The 19,590-nt window shown below is 43.5% G+C and overlaps 2 protein-coding genes across 2 annotated transcripts; one reads left to right on the forward strand and one right to left on the reverse strand.

Annotated features, from left to right (window-relative positions):
• Positions 1-314: 314 nt before the first annotated feature.
• Positions 315-8,147, reverse strand: LOC117410169 (claudin domain-containing protein 1-like). Its single transcript, XM_059021750.1, has 5 exons — positions 7,988-8,147; positions 5,751-6,046; positions 4,469-4,576; positions 3,411-3,548; positions 315-2,598 (listed from the first exon to the last, which is right to left on the reverse strand). Exons 2-5 carry the CDS (start codon positions 6,037-6,039, stop codon positions 2,375-2,377), a joined length of 759 nt encoding a protein of 252 aa, XP_058877733.1. The 5' UTR covers positions 6,040-6,046; positions 7,988-8,147; the 3' UTR covers positions 315-2,374.
• A 1,321-nt stretch (positions 8,148-9,468) lies between these two features.
• Positions 9,469-13,021, forward strand: LOC117410132 (coiled-coil domain-containing protein 86-like). The gene is made up of 4 exons (XM_034016560.3): positions 9,469-10,292; positions 10,780-10,909; positions 11,267-11,341; positions 11,960-13,021. Exons 1-4 carry the CDS (start codon positions 9,598-9,600, stop codon positions 12,128-12,130), a joined length of 1,071 nt encoding a protein of 356 aa, XP_033872451.3. The 5' UTR covers positions 9,469-9,597; the 3' UTR covers positions 12,131-13,021.
• Positions 13,022-19,590: the final 6,569 nt, after the last annotated feature.

A 19,590-nucleotide genomic window follows, 5' to 3' on the forward strand; every position in this document is an offset into this window, starting at 1 on the left:
GGCATTCAGAACAGAAAATAGGAGGCGCTTTTTTTACACAGAGAATTGTGAGGGTCTGGAACCAACTCCCCAGTAATGTTGTTGAAGCTGACACCCTGGGATCCTTCAAGAAGCTGCTTGATGAGATTCTGGGATCAATAAGCTACTAACAACCAAACGAGCAAGATGGGCTGAATGGGGCCTCCTCTCGTTTGGAAACTTTCTTGTGTTTAGTGTGACGTATGTGTGGGTACGACCGCCTGCACTACACTCCCTCCACCAGCAGGGGGAGATTTGAGTTGGTGGGGAGATCATTCAAACCAAACACTGTGGCATGCGTTTTACATTGTAGTTTTTATTGGTAATAAAAACAAAACAGGTGAAAAATAAAAAGGTTATCCGCATATTTTAAACATAAGTTAAATATAATTTAATTAAAAGAACAAAATAAAAACAAAGCTACACATTAAAATAAGATTTATAACCACCGTGGTATATTTAATTACAGTATTACTGAATTTAAATTTAGTGAGGAATTGGTAAAGGAACAAGCCTGGACTGGACTGAAGGGAGCCCCCTTTCTCTTAGTGGGGTGAGGGAGGGAGGGAGCAGTTCAGTCTCCGTGCCTCAAGCCTGCCCTGGACTGAAGGGACCCCCCTTTCTCTTAGTGGGGTGAGGGAGGGAGGGAGCAGTTCAGTCTCCGTGCCTCAAGCCTGCCCTGGACTGGAGGGAGCCCCCTTTCTCTTAGTGGGGTGAGGGAGGGAGGGAGCAGTTCAGTCTCCGTGCCTCAAGCCTGCCCTGGACTGGAGGGAGCCCCCTTTCTCTTAGTGGGGTGAGGGAGGGAGGGAGCAGTTCAGTCTCCGTGCCTCAAGCCTGCCCTGGACTGGAGGGAGCCCCCTTTCTCTTAGTGGGGTGAGGGAGGGAGGGAGCAGTTCAGTCTCCGTGCCTCAAGCCTGCCCTGGACTGGAGGGAGCCCCCTTTCTCTTAGGGGAGGGTGAGGGAGGGAGGGAGGGAGGGAGCAGTTCAGTCTCCGTGCCTCAAGCCTGCCCTGGACTGGAGGGAGCCCCCTTTCTCTTAGTGGTTCAATATAAATGTATAGAAGTTTTAAATTGTCACATGACTTGAATGGAACGTGGACCGCTGTCTGGATGTTAGGATTCACTTGGTGACAATTTAATTAAGATGTGATTCAATTTCTACCTTAGAGAAACGCAAAGCAGGTTAAACACATGAATCATAATTAGAATCATAAGATAACGAACCATCCAAAACTGATCAGAAGTGGTCACGTCCCTCACCCCCCCAAAAATAAAATAAAATAAAATAGCCTTCATTTAAACCTCTTCTCTTTCAAGTACGTGATACTAAACAGCAAGAAATATATAATAAAATCAAACAGCTTGAAGTTCCCTTGATAAATGACTTCCTGTTAAAATATATTTTTGCGACAATACAACTTATACAAAAAAAAAAAACTAAACACACACACGTATATATTTTAAAACAATATGCAACTTCAGAGTATAATTAGCGTCACTTCAAAAAATTTCAGAGGTACTGATGACAGAACTGAGCAATTTCTCCTGTCATGATCATGGTTAATAAAGTAGGTTCTAGGTTCAAGAAATGTTTACAAAGTGGTTCTAGGCTTTCAGGTTCTAGAATGGTTCTAGTCCCCACCCCCTGGTTTTTTAAACCTCACAGGTTCTAGGTTTCAGGGTTCTTGTTCTGGGTTCTAGAGTGAAACTATACTAATATCTAAGTGTATTTAAAGGTTCTAGATCAGTTCCAAGTTTTGTGCTCTAGTCTGTTCTGGACACCATTTTTATAGAGTGGTACTAGTTTATTTCCCCCCGTGTGTAATAATAATGTTCTGTGGTTCTAGATTAGACCTGGGTTTCCTGTGCTAGACTGTTCTGGACACATGGTCATTTTATATAGAGTGGTACTTGTTTTTTTTTTGGTTTTTTTTTAATTGTAATAAAGTTCTGTAGTTCTAAATTGACCCTAGGATTCCTGTTCTAGACTGCTCCGGATAGACAATCCTTTTTATACAGAGTGGTACTGTTTGTTTTCAATAAAGTTACGTGATTCAACAGTGGCTCTAGGTAGGTTTCTAGTTATGGACAGTTCACGATACATGATATTTGTATTTTTTTTTTTTTTACATACAGTGATTCTCGGCTCTTCTGTGGTATTGCCCTAATTCTAAAAAGCCGGTTCACACTTCAATCACAGCGACTCGCTTCAGAGAGCAAATTCAATCCTCTCTCCCTACCAGAGCCGAACGCCTCCAGCGTCACACTAACTGCTAGACTGAAGTACGAACCGGACGGACGGACGGACGAGGGGGGGGTTCCGGGGTTCTAGAGACGTTCCGGTTTCCAGGTGTCTCTCAGGCGACCCTGTAGGCCTGCAGGCGTGAGTACTCCTTCCTGCTGGAACGGGACGCCCAGATGAACAGCGAGGCCGCCATGAACTGCAGGGGCGCGGACACCGCGGCCAGCCAGAAGGACCAGCCGTACTCCCCCCGCGGACCCCCGTCCGGCAGCTCCAAGCGGCTGTGCAGCAGCTGCACCCCGGCCACGAAGCACCCGATCGCCCCCAGCGTGCAGAGCCCTGCGGGGGTTAAAAATCACACACACAAAAAACACTGTGAGTGAGGCAGCCTGGTCTGTCACACACCCCCCCCCCCCAGCGTGCAGCAGTGTGGAGTAGTGGTTAGGGCTCTGGACTCTTGACCGGAGGGTCGTGGGTTCAATCCCAGGTGGGGGACACTGCTGCTGTACCCTTGAGCAAGGTACTTTACCTAGATTGCTCCAGTAAAAACCCAACTGTATAAATGAGTAATTGTATGTAAAAATAATCTGATATCTTGTAACAATTGTAAGTCACCCTGGATAAGGGCATCTGCTAAGAAATAAATAATAATAATAATAATAATAATAATAATAATAATAATAATAATAATTGACTCAACAAACAAACAGACAGACAGACAGACAGACAGACAGACAGTGGTTTTCAATTGCAGTGGTCGAGTGCCAGTTAAATTTATATTGTGTTTCTTGGTCAATTCAATATTTCATTACTTGCAAATTTCTATTGTATTAAATTCTAGCCTTCTTGAATTAATAATAATAATAATAATAATGGGGTCATAGGGTGAGCCTAGCAGATATTGACTTATTTTTAATAACTAAAATGGTATCGTGCTTTTTTTAAGTTAATTTGAAGCGAAACAAAAGCAGACAGACAGACAGACAGACAGACAGCCTCTCGTTTCTGCCTTTTCACCTTCCTCTGAAGGCCTGGGTTCCAGTCTGGGGGTGGAGCTAGGTGGCACAGACAATGAAACTGCTGGTGATCGTGTTAGATTACATTGATATCTTTTCTGTGGGGGGGGGGCACCCCAGTTCTAGGACTCTTACCTGCCAGGAGGTGTAGTACCCCGGTCCCCATGGTGGGGTACATGCTGCGACAGGCGCAGGCACACACAGCGATGAGCGCCCCGAAAAACATGAGCCCCAGACTGACGAACGGGAGGAGGAACTGACATCGCCACAGATCTGTGAAAACGCACAGGACAAGGGGGGTCAAGGGACGGACTGACAGACAGACAGACCCCCAGAAACGCGATGCAAGCCTCTGTTAACACACGATGACTCGCGATTCGTTGACCCACGCCCGAGAGACGAAGCACAAGGAGGTTCAGTGACTTGCTCAGGGTCACACACACACACAGGGAGTCAGTGGCTGCTGCAGAGTCACTTCCAATAGGAGCTCGTTTGTTTGACGTCTCATCCTGAAGGACGGAGCACAAGGAGGTTCAGTGTCTTGCTCAGGGTCACACACACACACACAGGGAGTCAGTGGCTGCTGCAGAGTCACTTCCAATAGGAGCTCGTTTGTTTGACGTCTCATCCTGAAGGACGGAGCACAAGGAGGTTCAGTGTCTTGCTCAGGGTCACACACACACAGGGAGTCAGTGGCTGCTGCAGAGTCACTTCCAATAGGAGCTCGTTTGTTTGACGTCTCATCCTGAAGGACGGAGCACAAGGAGGTTCAGTGTCTTGCTCAGGGTCACACACACACACACAGGGAGTCAGTGGCTGCTGCAGAGTCACTTCCAATAGGAGCTCGTTTGTTTGACGTCTCATCCTGAAGGACGGAGCACAAGGAGGTTCAGTGACTTGCTCAGGGTCACACACACACACAGGGAGTCAGTGGCTGCTACAAATACAGAAACCTAATGGAGAACATGTTTGTTTTCATCCCCCCAAACGAGAAGGAATTAACTTTCGCTCAATGTTAAAAAAAAAAACACACCTGAGAATGCTTCAGCTTGGAGAGAGAGGTGCGATTGAACTGGAATGGATTCGTCTTATGGTCATTCCGACTGCCCTGGTCCGTCCCTTTCCATCTCAATCATAATGTAACACTGTAACTGCAATCAAATCACAAAATGACACGATCGCACTTGACTCACAGGTTCTGGTCAGATCCTCTCCGCTGTTGTGGTTTCCCGGTTCCTGGTATTTAGGGGCGAACTGGTTCTGGAGAGAGAAGCTCACACACTGAGTCACCATCTTCGGATCTGAAACGAGAACAAAGTCCAACAAACAATTACACCGAGAAAGACTACAGGAAACGTCTGCCACTGAATTTATACTGAAGACCCTGAGAAAGACTTCTAGTGGAAACGTTTGCCGTTGAATTTACACTGAAGACCCTGAGAAAGACTTCTAGTGGAAACGTTTGCCGTTGAATTTACACTGAAGACCCTGAGAAAGACTTCTAGTGGAAACGTTTGCTGTTGAATTTACACTGAAGACCCTGAGAAAGACTTCTAGTGGAAACGTTTGCTGTTGAATTTACGCTGAAGACCCTGAGAAAGACTTCTAGTGGAAACGTTTGCCATTGAATTTACGCTGAAGACCCTGAGAAAGACTTCTAGTGGAAACGTTTGCCATTGAATTTACACTGAAGACCTTGAGAGACTTCTAGTGGAAACGTTTGCCATTGAATTTACACTGAAGACCCTGAGAAAGACTTCTAGTGGAAACGTTAGCCATTGAATTTACACTGAAGACCCTGAGAAAGACTTCCAGTGGAAACATCTGCCATTGAATTTACACTGAAGACCCTGAGAAAGACTTCTAGTGGAAACGTTTGCCATTGAATTTACACTGAAGACGCTGAGAAAGACTTATAGTGGAAACGTTTGTCACTGAATTTACACTGAAGACCCTGAGAAAGACTTCTAGTGGAAACGTTTGCCATTGAATTTACACTGAAGACGCTGAGAAAGACTTCTAGTGGAAACGTTTGCCGTTGAATTTACACTGAAGACCCTGAGAAAGACTTCTAGTGGAAACGTTTGTCATTGAATTTACACTGAAGACGCTGAGAAAGACTTCTAGTGGAAACGTTTGCCATTGAATTTACACTGAAGACCCTGAGAAAGACTTCTAGTGGAAACGTTTGCCATTGAATTTACACTGAAGATGCTGAGAAAGACTTCTAGTGGAAACGTTAGCCATTGAATTTACACTGAAGACGCTGAGAAAGACTTCTAGTGGAAACGTTTGCCATTGAATTTACGCTGAAGACCCTGAGAAAGACTTCTAGTGGAAACGTTTGCCATTGAATTTACACTGAAGACTCTGAGAAAGACTTCTAGTGGAAACGTTTGCCATTGAATTTACGCTGAAGACCCTGAGAAAGACTTCTAGTGGAAACGTTTGTCACTGAATTTTCTTTGCACTGACCTGGGGAGCGATACCAGTACAGGTCACTGGAAACCACTATGCACCTCTTCCACAGTCCCAGCGTGCCGTTCAGCTTGAAGAGCGTGTCGCTGTAGGCCTTCTCGTCGAACTCGCCCCCCAGAAAGTCCTCCTTCATCTGGCCGAAGTCCGTCGTGCTGTTGTCGGCCCCTGGTGGCAGGCTGTGGTACTCGTACCAGGAGTCCGTGCCGATGGCCGCGGACAGGTACACCGCGGAGAGAAGGCTGAGGACCGAGGCGATCACCAGGGCCGTGGCAAAACGGTTATCCATGGCCGAACTGGAGGCACCGGGGGGAGAAAAGGGAAAGGAAGGAAGAGCCAAGTCTGTAAAAATCTTGAGATGACAGACAGATCTCTAGAGCTCCCCCCTCTCCAAGATCTTAATCTCAGGACCTCTCCGCCTCTTCAAGACCTCCCTGTTTAAACTGTGTGTCTGTGTGTGCGTCTGTCTGTCTGTGTGTGTGTCAGTCTGTGTGAGTGTCAGTCTGTCTGTGTGTGTGTGTCTGTCTGTGTGTGTGTGTGTCTGTGTGTGTGTGTGTGTCTGTCTGTCTGTGTGTCTCTCTCTCTCTGTGTGTGGAACAGAGATTATTATTATTATTATTATTATTATTATTATTATTATTATTATTATTTGCAAGGCTGGGAATCAGACTCCCGCTGCACAGCAGTGTGATCCAGTCCTGGTTTCACTGGGAGTTTAATAATAAGACACACCTGAGCTTGTTAGCTAGACACACTGGGGCTGATCAAGCTGGTAGTAAAACCTGGACTGGGTGACACTGCTGTGCAATAGGAGTCCGATTCCCAGCCCTGCTGGTATAATGGCGAGGGTGTCTCCATGGAAACCCCTTGTTTAGACTCTTGATCGCCCCCTCCTGGTCTGCACTGGACTCTCCTGACCTCAGCACCTCGTCACTGGATCCTCAGCTGATGCGCTATCCTTGCACTATTGCACTGCTAATCTGTCACTGTAGATCTAACTCGCTGTGATCCTAACTTGTTGCCTTCTGGTTCGTATTGTATTCTAGCAGTGTTATTATTATCAGCACTGTCTGTAAACCTGCACTGTGTTTTAAAATATGAAGCTTGCATTGTAACCCTGTGCTGTGACTCCCGTGCGAGTCGCCTGGGATAAAGCAGGGGTCTGCCAAATTAAATTCGTAACCACTAAAGACATACTTAACCAATTAAAGGGCTGTGTTCAAAAGGTTCGAAGGTCTGTCAGAAGCTTGTTATAAACCTTCCAAGGGGAGCTGACATTATTATTTGTATTGTCGTTATTTTTATAAGCAGAAGTGTTAAAAAGTTGTCAGATTTCACTGTGACTCAACCTGCTTGGAAATAAAGCTCTTAAGTCCTGTTGCAGTTATTAAAATCGGCGGCAGGCAATGCCAGCTCGCTGTGTTGCACATCGCACGCCGCATCAGTGACGTGTACACAAGCAACGTGTATTTGTGTTTTGCATTTAAATGCTGAAAAAACATTACTGATCTGTATGACGTATTTTAAAACTGCGTCTGAATGTTATATTCCGTTTATATGGATTACCTGGAAGATCACAGGGACTGTCGATCGAATATTAATAAATCGTGACGTCACCAGGACATTATGCAAATTAGCACCACCGAAGGTTATAATTTTTCGATTTTTTTTTTTTTTTTTCCGAACCGGAAAACTACAAAGCAATCTGTTAAAGTCACTTTCATTATTCAGCAGCTTTCAGTACTATATCAAAAGACGGTCACGATGAAATTAGCGAGTTTATTTATATATTTATTTATTTTGGCTGCTTTTGGAAAGGCACGTTTTGTTCTCAACCTTTTTTCTTAGTTTTGTTTTGAATGTGCCGTGGTTTTAATTTAAGACCAACATTATTATTATTATTATTATTATTATTATTATTATTATCATTAGTTTACATGTTGATGCAAATTCACCCGGGACTCGTTTATCTAAGTTAACGGTTACTTTTATTGTATTTTGGTGTGTTTTATCTTATCGCCATAGTGATTGAATACCGACACGTCAAAAATATATTTTAATAAATAGTGTTGTTGTGATTTTTAATCTAATTCGCTCAGCAGTCGGGCGTCGATTTAAAAAAAAAAGAAAAACAAGATTATTTATGGTACAGAAAGTCAACGGCTCTTATTTAAAAAAATAATATATATATATATTGAACTGAAGCGACAATATTTATTTTAAAAGATTATATTTACTCTTTTGTTTTCGCTTTCGGATCAAAATCCCTCCACGCCCTCTTCCGCTTGCTTCCAAAGACGTCTCATGACGTAGGACACAGGAAGCCGGTCGCACGGGTCTCTGGGAGGAGTTGTAGTTCTACAGTGACGTGTTTTTGTAGTCTCTGTCAACAGCAATGGGGTTTTCTACTATAGAGACTTACTCCAAGGCACCCGAGGCCCGCAAATTAAAAATAAAAAAAGCATTTCATCCTTTTTTTTGTTTTTCAATTTGAAGTGCATGAAGGTTTATTTCAGATAGTGCGTGATCGATACTACCTGTCTAACAAGCCCAACCCGTTTCAGAGTGGGGTGGAGGGGTGTTCTAATGACGTGTATATGTATTGGCACGTCAATCACCAAAACCACGCCTACAGCCATTTTAACTGAAATCACATCACTATTAGGAAAAAAAAAAAAAAAAAAGCGACTCTCAATAAATTAAAGCGACTCCCACTGAAAACAAGCCCAATTCCGCTTGTTATAAGCGGACTTGCCAGCTGTGCCTATAAAAAAGCCTGACTTTGATGCAAGGAGCCTCGGAGCTGGCCAATCACATTAATAGAAGTCAAATGCATATTCATGAGAACGAACCGAATCACACAGTCCAACAGCCAATCAAAATCGACTGACCAGCCGACAAAACTCAAGCTCATTTGGTTTATGACTCGCTAACACCTCGCCCAGCTGAACTCCTTTCCCCTGGGACACTATCACCCTTCCTTAAATCCGCTTTATTTTGCTCTTATCTGCCCCCTATTTTACTGCATTTAATCCTGTACTTCAGAATACTGTAATCTGCCAAGTGTTTAACCTGTAGTATTTTGTATTTAATCATATCCTGATGTAACTATCACTATTTAATCATATCCTGATGTAACTATCACTATTTAATCATATCCTGATGTAACTATCACTATTATCTGCTGTATTGAATTGTGGTTTGTCACACTTGAACAAAAGTTATTGTATTTCTTGCTCTTATTGTATTACTTGTATTGTAACACTTGAAATGTATTTGCTTACGATTGTAAGTCGCCCTGGATAAGGGCGTCTGCTAAGAAATTAATAATAATAATAATAATAATAATAATAATAATAATAATATCGATTTTTTATACATAAAAAACAAACAAACAAAAATCTGTACAACTAAATACGTTTATTGTTAAACATTTATAATTGTATTTTTCTTTCTTTCTTTCTTTCTTTCTTTCTTTCTTTCTTTCTTTCTTTATTATAATAATGTATTATTATTTTATTGTATGTATTTATTTTTTTAATAAGATCTTTGACTCGTTTGGAAAAATGTTTTGGGGGGGGGGGGGATGGGGGGGGGGGGATGGGGGGATGGGGGGATGGGGGGGGGGGACTCCAGCCGACAGGTGGCGCAAACGCGCAGTCAACTTCAGAGTTCTGTGCTGGTTTAAGATGTTTGTATCTATGGTCCCGGACGCGTGTAATCTACGAACGAGGAAGAACTCTCTCCTCTCTCTCACACGTGTGCGCATTTCTGCAGCAGTTTTCAATCACACGCAAGCATCGCTTCATTTTTTTAAAAATAAAAGCATCCCATAATTCACACAGCAATGTCGAGGCGCAGCCAAAGAACCAAACCCGAACCGGTCCCGCCTCAGATTTCGGAACCGCCGACGGGAGTCGAGCTGGACCCGGAGGCAACAGCGACCCGAACCAGGTCTGGCCGCCGCAGCCGGGTCCAGATCACGCTGCCAGCCGCCTCGGAGGTACCAGAACCCGGGCGAACTCCCTCCGCCGCTACCAAAACCCGCAGCCGAAAATCGGTTCGCGTTTTTGAGATTAGGAGCGACCCCGGTGCGGATCCGGAGCGGGATGTTATGGATGATAAAACCGAAGTGGCGTCGGATTTAAACGAGCCGGTTCGGGCGGAGACGGCGGAATCTACCGAGGACAAAACAAGGGATGGGATCGAGGTTCAAGTGAAGAAACCGCAAACGGAGCCTCATGACTTATCCGTGACGAAAGACGCGACTCCGACAAGCGATGCTAATGTTATTATTAATAACGAGGCGATTAAGCCGGCTCCCGAACCGACAGTGGATAAAAACACGCGTGATATTAACGGTCCCGGAAAATCCGTGGCGAGTGAGAAAGAGAACGTCAGCGGCGGTTCTTCAAAGAGAATAAAGTTGGACGGGTGGACCGCTGACGGTAAACCCCCGACTGGATCCGAACCGAACCGGCTGTTGGTTCCGTTAGGGAAACCCAAATCTGGAAGAATCTGGAAAGAGCGTCACAAAAAAAGGTAAATCAATTTATAATAATAATAATAATAATAATAAATAATAATAATAATAATAATAATAATTGCACAGCAGTGTGATCCAGTCCTGGTTTCACTAGGAGTTTAATAATAAGACACATCTGAGCTTGTTAGCTAGACACACTGGGGCTGATCAAGCTGGTAGTAAAACTTGGACTGGGTGATGCTGCTGTGGAATAGGAGTCGGATTTCTGTAGGTTGATGCAATGCTTTTGGCCATAGCTGTAGTTCGTTCTGTGTGTCTGTCTCTCTGTCTCTCTCTCTCTCTGTCTGTCTCTCTTTCTTCTGCCTGTCTGTCTCTCTCTCCCTCTCTCTGTCTATCTATAGCTCTCTATCTCCTCTCTCTATCTGTCTCTCTATCTGTCTAGCTATCTATCTATCTATCTGATAGATAGATAGATAGAGAGGTATAAATCGAGAATCTGTTTTGTGTTTTGTTTAAAACATTAACACAGATGTCGCTTGTCAGGTTTTCGAACATGGTGAACGATAAGCCTCTGCGAACCTCCTGGGAGAAGAAAATGAACGCCAAGAAGGAGAAGAAACTCACCAAGGATTTAGCCAATCAGCTGAAGGGAGACAAAGCCAAAGAGAAAGAGGTAAGAGGAGGCTGGCAGCTCCCAGAGCTTCAAGAAAAGGAGGTTCAGATCACCCGACGCTGTGTGTGTGTGTGTGTGTGTGTGTGTGTGTGTGTGTGTGTGATATCTACAGTATATAGACACTGTGTGTGTGTGTGTGTGTGTGTGTGATCTCTACAGTATATAGACACTGTGTGTGTGTGTGTGTGTGTGTGTGTGTGTGTGTGTGTGTGTGTCTGTGTGTGATATCTACAGTATATAGACACTGTGTGTGTGTGTGTGTGTGTGTGATATCTACAGTATATAGACACTGTGTGTGTGTGTGTGTGTGATATCTACAGTATATAGAAACACTCTCTGTGATTAATTTTCTACCAGGACAAGAGAAAACGAAGGGAGGAGAATCTCAAAAGAAAGGAGGAAAACGAAAGAAAGTCTGAAATTGTGCAAGTGGTGAGTATCATTTTATCTGTGTTTTCATATTTATATATCTATATGTGTCTCTATCTATCTTATCCATCTGTCTGTCTATCTCTCTATCTGATCTATCTTATTGATCTTATCTGTCTATCTTATCTATCTGTCTATCTGTGATCTGTCTGTCTGCCTGCCTGCCTGCCTGTCTGTCTGTCTGTCTGCCTGTCTGTCAGTCTTTATCTATCTGATCTATCTGTCTGTCTATCCATCTGTCTGTCTGTCTATCTTGTCTGCCTGTCTGTCAGTCTTTATCTATCTGTCTATCTTTATCTATCTGATCTGTCTGTCTATCTATCTGTCTGTCTATCTATCTGTCTGTCTATCTATCTGTCTGTCTATCTATCTGTCTGTCTATCTATCTGTCTGTCTGTCTGTCTGTCTGTCTGTGTAGAGAGCTGCTTGTCTGATCTGTGATGAAGCAGGATGTTCTGTAGTTATTAAGGGCATGTAAACAGTGCGTTCAGTATTTTGCAGTTGCCTGCGATCGCTTGAGCACAGCCAGGTTATCGGTAAGCCGCAGGGAGGAGAGGGGAGGGGGAACGAGAGCGATTTCATTTCAAACATGTTGTTCTTTTTTCGTGCCTTCCCTTCTAGATCCGAAACCCGGCCAAGATGAAACGCATGAAGAGGAAGCAGCTGCGACGGATTGAGAAACGAGACACCCTCCTCCTCCTCCAGAAAAACAAGAACAAAGCGGAACCCAAGAGTGGCCGGCCCAGGGCTCCGGGGAAGGCTAAGACTGGTGCACCCGAGCACACCGAGTGACCCCCCCCACCCCCCCCCCCCCGGGGTGTTGCTAGGAGACGGAGGAATCATTCCGTTCCAGGGAGCTGTTTTTTCAGTTGGGCCGGCAACTCTCTCGTTCTCTCTGTCTGTCTGTGTGTCTCTCTGTTTCTTCTTTCTCTTTCTCTCTCTCCTGTTTCTTCTGTCTTCTCTCTGTGTCTGTCTGTCCTCTCTGTCTCTCTCTCTCTCTCTCTCTCTCTCTCTCTATTTCTTCTCTCTGTTCTCTCTTCTCTGTTTCTTCTCTCTTCTGTCTCTCTCTCTCTCTCTCTATTTCTTCTCTCTCTGTTCTCTCTTTCTCTCTTCTCTGTTTCTTCTCTCTTCTCTCTCTCTCTCTCTCTCTCTCTCTCTCTATTTCTTCTCTCTCTGTTCTCTCTTTCTCTCTTCTCTGTTTCTTCTCTCTTCTCTCTCTCTCTCTCTCTCTCTCTCTCTCTATTTCTTCTCTCTCTCTGTTCTCTCTGTTTCTTCTCTCTCTGTTTCTTCTCTCTTCTGTCTCTCTCTCTCTCTCTCTCTCCCCCTCTGAGACAGAGTGTAGGATGTCTCTCTCATTATATTCTTAACCACAGACACAGACGAGGACAGGTGAAGCCTTTCATCGCACCAACTAACCCATCCTACATTACGATAGCAACTTTCTATTGATTAGTCCGCCCAACTGAAAGGTGAGAGACGTCATCTCCTGCAGCTGGGACGAGAGGGGATGTGAAACTCGATTCTCTGTCATGCGTTCTATTCAGAAGAACGTCCCGCAGAGACCTGACCGATCCGTACCGCAGCCCGCCTTACAGCCGCGTGTCCGTCTGAAACGGGACTCAGTGACTCGGTCAGATCTGTACGTGTTCCCTTACCTGTGAAATAAATAAAAAAACAACAGCGTTTTCTTTTTTGGTTTTGATTTGTTTGCATTTATGAAATGTAATGGGACTGTGGGCTGGCTGGAACTCCCTGTTCTGTCGATTTGGGATGTGTTGTGATCAACGCAAGGAAAGAGGCAGCGAAAGAGGAGTCGTGGGCTTCTTGTTTTCCAGTCCGGATGGGTGTAGTTTTATTGAAGATAACAGCAGTTTGCAGGTATCCTCTCTCCAAGCATGCATCACAGCGATACAAAAAACAACAGCATTTTCCTGTTTAAATGTGGTTTCGTGTTTTTCCTTAAAACTAATCACAAAAGAACACAGGTTTTTTTTACAATTATTATTATTAGTTTATTGAGCAGACACCTTTATCCAAGGCGACTCACAGAGACTAGGGTGTGTGAACTATGCATCAGCTGCAGAGTCACTTACAACTACGTCTCACCCGAACTACGGAGCACAAGGAGGTTCAGTGACTTGCTCAGGGTCTCACACACACAGGGAGTCAGTGGCTGCTGCAGAGTCACTTCCAATAGGAGCTCGTTTGTTTGACGTCTCATCCTGAAGGACGGAGCACAAGGAGGTGAAGTGACTTGCTCAGGGTCACACAGTGAGTCAGCGGCTGAGGCGGGATTTGAACCGGGGACCTTCTGGTTACAAGCCCTTTTCTTTAACCACTGGACCACACAGCCTCCTGCAATCCTTACATCAGAAGATTCACATCCTACAGGGTCTGTGCATCTAATTTCAAACGCTGTCCTTCCTAAATTGAACTCGGAGAGAGAGAGAGAGAGAGAGGGAGAGGGAGAGGGAGAGGGAGAGGGAGAGGGAGGGGGCTTGTGTCAGAGGTGCCGCCTCTCTGGGACACCTCTTACAGGAGACGATAGTCATGAAACTGGTTGAGTTCTCATGGAAGCAGCTCTCGCAGATTTCCATCTGTCTGACGTTCCCATGATTTAACAACAAACATGACTTCGTTCTATACTAGGTGTGAGGTCTAATCAGTTTACTTATTTCTAAATAAATGTGTTCCTGCAGGAAGGAGGTTGTGTGTCTGTGTTAAACAGTTTGCTGGTGTGAAGGTTTGAGGAGGGGGGAGGAGAGAGGGAGGGAGGAGATGATGAAAGGGGGAGAGGGAGGGGGAGGGGGGTGCAGGATGTTGTTTTGATTAGAACAGCATCAGATAAAGAAAACGACACTCTCTGTAGAGTGAGAAACATGCTTGGGTAGCTGTATCTGATTACAGAAAGCCTATTTATGTGTATTTTGGCCATGTTGTTATTGGAAGTATATTTTATAGTTGTGTGTGTGTGTGTGTGTATATATATATATATATATATAAGATTGAATGAACTTTCGACTGGCAGGATGTTGAAAGTGAAAGCACGTCGACCGATTTCTTAGAAGTCAGCTGATTTTTCATCCATCTTGATCACGCACGCTCACACACACACACACACACACACAATGAGACTGAGACAGACTCACACACACACACACACACTGAGACAGACTCACGCATACACACACACACACATAGACAGACAGACTCTCACACACACACACACACACACACAGACTGAGACACTCACACACACACACATAGACTGAGACACACACACACACACAGACTGAGACAGACTCACGCATACACACACACACACAGAGACTGAGACAGACTCACGCATACACACACACACACAGAGACTGAGACAGACTCACGCATACACACACACACACACACACAGTGAGACAGACTCACGCACACACACACTCACAGACTGACAGACAACTTCCCTACAACATTTGAAGACCCCGAAAAGGAGCCTTCTAGTGGAAAGAGTCACTCAGTGTTAGCCGCTTGTAGCTTTTCTTAATATTGCCTTGCCTGCGTGTTTTATTGTGGGTTAATGGAACAGGCTGCTGAAAACGAAAGCACTTTGCTGTTTGGCAACGGCGACCGATTTCTTAAAAGTCAGGTGATTATTATTCCATCCGTCCCCCAACCACTCGCACGCACACACACACACACACACACATGCGCACACACGGAACTTCCCAGCACACACCATAAACAAGGACTGGTTTATTCCCCTTTTAATTGTGCCAGAGAAAATATAACCATACACAGCAACGAGACTGAAAAACACCAAACCGATGAGCTGCCCTGGGGGTTACCAGCTCGAGAAATCACCTTGCGGACTTAACCCCTTACCTGCCTGGCTTTCGCTAAACCCAATAGGTACCATTCGAGGGGCAGGCTGCTTTGTAAATATATATATATATATAAATCGCAGTGCTCAGCAAAACAGAGAATTCGAAAGAACCCGAATGCCCCTTCAAGCTTCGGTCTTCTGTGCCGTGGTTAGAATGAGGAGACAGTGAGCGATATTAAATGCCGTGAAACAATACCATAATGCATTATATTATATTGATAATGCTAAAGAGGTGTTTACCTGAATGTGACATATGTACCCTTATAAAAAGTTCCCCACAGTAAAAGCATAGGGAAGCATTGTAAAGCACAGAGAGGTGTGGTAAAGCATAGGGAAGCATTGTAAAGCACAGAGAGGTCTGGTAAAAAATAGGGAAGCATTGTAAAGCACAGAGAGGTCTGGTAAAGCATAGGGAAGCATTGTAAAGCACAGAGAGGTCTGGTAAAGCATAGGGAAGCATTGTAAAGCACAGAGAGGTCTGGTAAAGCATAGGGAAGCATTGTAAAGCACACAGAGGTGTGGTAAAGCATAGGGAAGCATTGTAAAGCACAGAAAGGTCTGGTAAAGCATAGGGAAGCATTGTAAAGCACAGAGAGGTGTGGTAAAGCATAGGGAAGCATTGTAAAGCACAGAGAGGTCTGGTAAAGCATAGGGAAGCATTGTAAAGCACAGAGAGGTCTGGTAAAGCATAGGGAAGCATTGTAAAGCGCAGAGACGTCTGGTAAAGCAAAGGGAAGCATTGTAAAGCACAGAGACGTCTGGTAAAGCAAAGGGAAGCATTGTAAAACACAGAGAGGTGTGGTAAAGCATAGGGAAGCATTGTAAAGCACAGAGAGGTCTGGTAAAGCATAGGGAAGCATTGTAAAGCACAGAGAGGTCTGGTAAAGCATAGGGAAGCATTGTAAAGCACAGAGGTCTGGTAAAGCATAGGGAAGCATTGTAAAGCACAGACAGGTCTGGTAAAGCATAGGGAAGCATTGTAAAGCACAGAGAGGTCTGGTAAAGCATAGGGAAGCATTGTAAAGCACAGAGAGGTCTGGTAAAGCATAGGGAAGCATTGTAAAGCACAGAGAGGTCTGGTAAAGCATAGGGAAGCATTGTAAAGCACAGAGGTCTGGTAAAGCATAGGGAAGCATTGTAAAGCACAGACAGGTCTGGTAAAGCATAGGGAAGCATTGTAAAGCACAGAGAGGTCTGGTAAAGCATAGGGAAGCATTGTAAAGCACAGAGAGGTCTGGTAAAGCATAGGGAAGCATTGTAAAACACAGAGAGGTGTGGTAAAGCATAGGGAAGCATTATAAAGCACAGAGAGGTCTGGTAAGGCATAGGGATGCATTGTAAAGCACAGAGAGGTCTGGTAAAGCCTATTCAAATACAAAGTGGCAAAGCAGGTTAGACTTTGGTACACGCATTATAATAACCATGGGCGCAACATGGTCACAGTGCAAAAACGTCGTGCGAAAGCACCGTGGTATCCAGGTTTGCTGATGATGATGAGAGTTGGCTTCGCTTCAGGGACTTCCCGGTTTGCTGTAGGCTATATAAGAAGAAACTGAAACGAGCCGCTATCAGAAGAAACAGACCAGAGAAAGAGAGAATGGAGTTCTGTCGTGTGCAACAAACCCAGGTATGTTCTGAATTCTCTGCTGTAATTACTGTGATGAAACCGAGACGGGTTACGTTCACACAAGGCGTTTCTTGTTATTTTAAACCGGTTTAAGTGAATGAAGTTGCTCTCTCTCTATCTCTCTCTGATTTTAATTAAAGATCGTATTTTGAGAATTGCTGAGAATCCTCTGTCAAAGCTTTTCCTTCTTCAGCCCGGGTTAAGAAATAGATTTTAAAATGTATATATATATATATATATATATATATATATATATATATATATATATATATATATATATATATATATATATATATTCGTATCTGCTTTTTTCATAAAAGGCTGATATCCGGTGTTCTGTATGCTGTAGTTTAATTGTATGCGAGCCGATTCGTTTCCTGTTTATCGTTTTAGTATTGTTATTTTTTTTCTAATGGACAGGTTTTTTTTTCAGTACTTTTAAACGGTTTAAGAAGAGTTTTGACGCGAGTTGGTCTTTGTTTAGGAGTTGTAAATGTAAAAAGACATTTGATAATTTATGAAGAGAACGAGACCAAAAAAAAGATTTTAATGGACGATCGCTCACCAAAAAGCAGCCTTGCCAATTGTAAAACCTGCGCTTGAAAAATGTATATTTGTCACAGAGAGATAGATAGATAGATAGATAGATAGATAGACTGATCGATTAAACAAAATTAATACACGTCAATTAAATTAATAATGTACAATACAGCCGTTCAAGTTTATTTATTGTCATTTTTCTATAGTTTTAGATACAAACGCTGTCGGCTGCCGCAGAGAAGCGAGTGAAAACACTCTGAGAAGCAATACATACATAAAACATACCGGTACAAACGTCCCTTTTTCAAAATTAATAAAATAATATATATATATATATATATATATATATATATATATATATATATATATATATATATATATATATATATATATATATATATATATATATATATATATATTAATAGATAGATTATTCATTTTTAATACAAATAGTTTTCGTTTTGCTTTCGTTTTGACCGCATTAACAAACACTGGGAAAAAAAAAATACCCTTTTTCATTGCAGCTACGCGTTTTATTTTAATCAGCCTGGAGGCGGAAACCCCCGTGCTTAAAAAAACAAAAACAACAGTTCAGTTTCTTTGTGGTAATTCAAAAAAAAACACGGACTTCTCATTTTAACCTATACGTGGGCAGGGCTGTGTAGCGCTGCGGGGTCGACAGGGGGCGCCGCATCACCTATACATACAAGCAAAGAATACAATAGCCGTAAGAAAACTCTTGGTAGATAACAGCGGCCCCTCGCGTCTAAATATAGCACTACATCACAGTACGCTGGTAATATTTTACAAGCGATTCCTTGATTTTTCCATTAGTAGGTCGTTCTGTCCTTGACTTTAGACGTTTTTTTTGTGTTTTATTAGTGTTTACGGTTATTTGTTTATAGTTTTGAACTATGTTTAAGGTTAAGCGTTTACAGTTTTATTATGTGTTTATTTAGCAGACGCCTTTATCCAAGGCGACTTACAGAGACTAGGGTGTGTGAACTATGCATCAGCTGCAGAGTCACTTACAACTACGTCTCACCCGAAAGACGGAGCACAAGGAGGTGAAGTGACTTGCTCAGGGTCACACAATGAGTCAGTGGCTGAGGTGGGATTTGAACCGGGGACCTCCTGGTTACAAGCCCGTTTCTTTAACCACTGGACCACACAGCCTCCTGTGTTTATCAATATGGGGCTGTGTTGATCAATACTGAAGCAATTAAAACAGGTTTCGTGTTTGTTTTTTTTATTTTCCCTCCCCAGTTTCGTGAAGGCTGCGCTCCAGCCGTGTCTCTGCAGAAAGCGGAGAAAAACGTTGAGCCAGTTTACTGTGGCTTCCTTCATCAAGTCTGTCACACGTCTCTGAAGGCAGTGTTGCCAGGCAACGACGACGCTGACGCCCGCAGCCCGGTAGCTGTGAAGATCTTTATCGGCAACAACGGGAAAGCAGTCGAAATGCAGGTGAAAGCCTCCGACACGGTGCTCCGTGTTAAGGAGCTGCTGCAGCGGGAACAAGGCGGGTCCCTGGGTCCCAATATTTCGCTGGCCTGCGCAGGGAAACCGCTGTTGGACACGCAGAAGATGTGCGACTTTCGTACCCGAGGCCCCGTCCAGTTGGTGACCTTCTACCGTTGCCATGGCGGCTAACCGAGAGACGTCACAGCTCCTGCACTGCATTCCAAATGATGCGATCAATTATAATTCTACTTTCTTTTCTTTTCCTCGTTCTGTAATATTGAAAGCACTTTACTTAAGTTTTCAGGGAAATATATATATTTGCATCTGTTATTTTTGATTCTTTTCATTTCGCTTGGCTGGATTTAAATAAAGTTGTGTGATTATATATGACAAAAAAAAATGAAAATAAAATAATTATTTAAAACTGTGTGTTCTTACTTTTTTTATATATATAAAACATACAGTGGCTCTCAAAATTATTAACCCCCCCCCCCCCACCCCACCCCCCCCCCTGGACTTTTCCACATTTTATTGTGTTACAACATGGATTTAATTAGGAGTTTTTGTCACTGATCAACACAAGAAAAGTCCATAATGTCAAAGCGAAAAATAAAATCTACAAATTGTTCTAAATTAATTACAAATAAAAAACAGAAAATAATTGATTGCATAAGTATTCACCCCCTTTGCTATGACACACCTAAATAAGCTCTGGTGCAACCAATTGTCTTTAGAAGTCACATAATT

Source organism: Acipenser ruthenus, unplaced genomic scaffold (assembly GCF_902713425.1).
Source record: "Acipenser ruthenus unplaced genomic scaffold, fAciRut3.2 maternal haplotype, whole genome shotgun sequence".
Classification (NCBI taxonomy): domain Eukaryota; kingdom Metazoa; phylum Chordata; class Actinopteri; order Acipenseriformes; family Acipenseridae; genus Acipenser; species Acipenser ruthenus.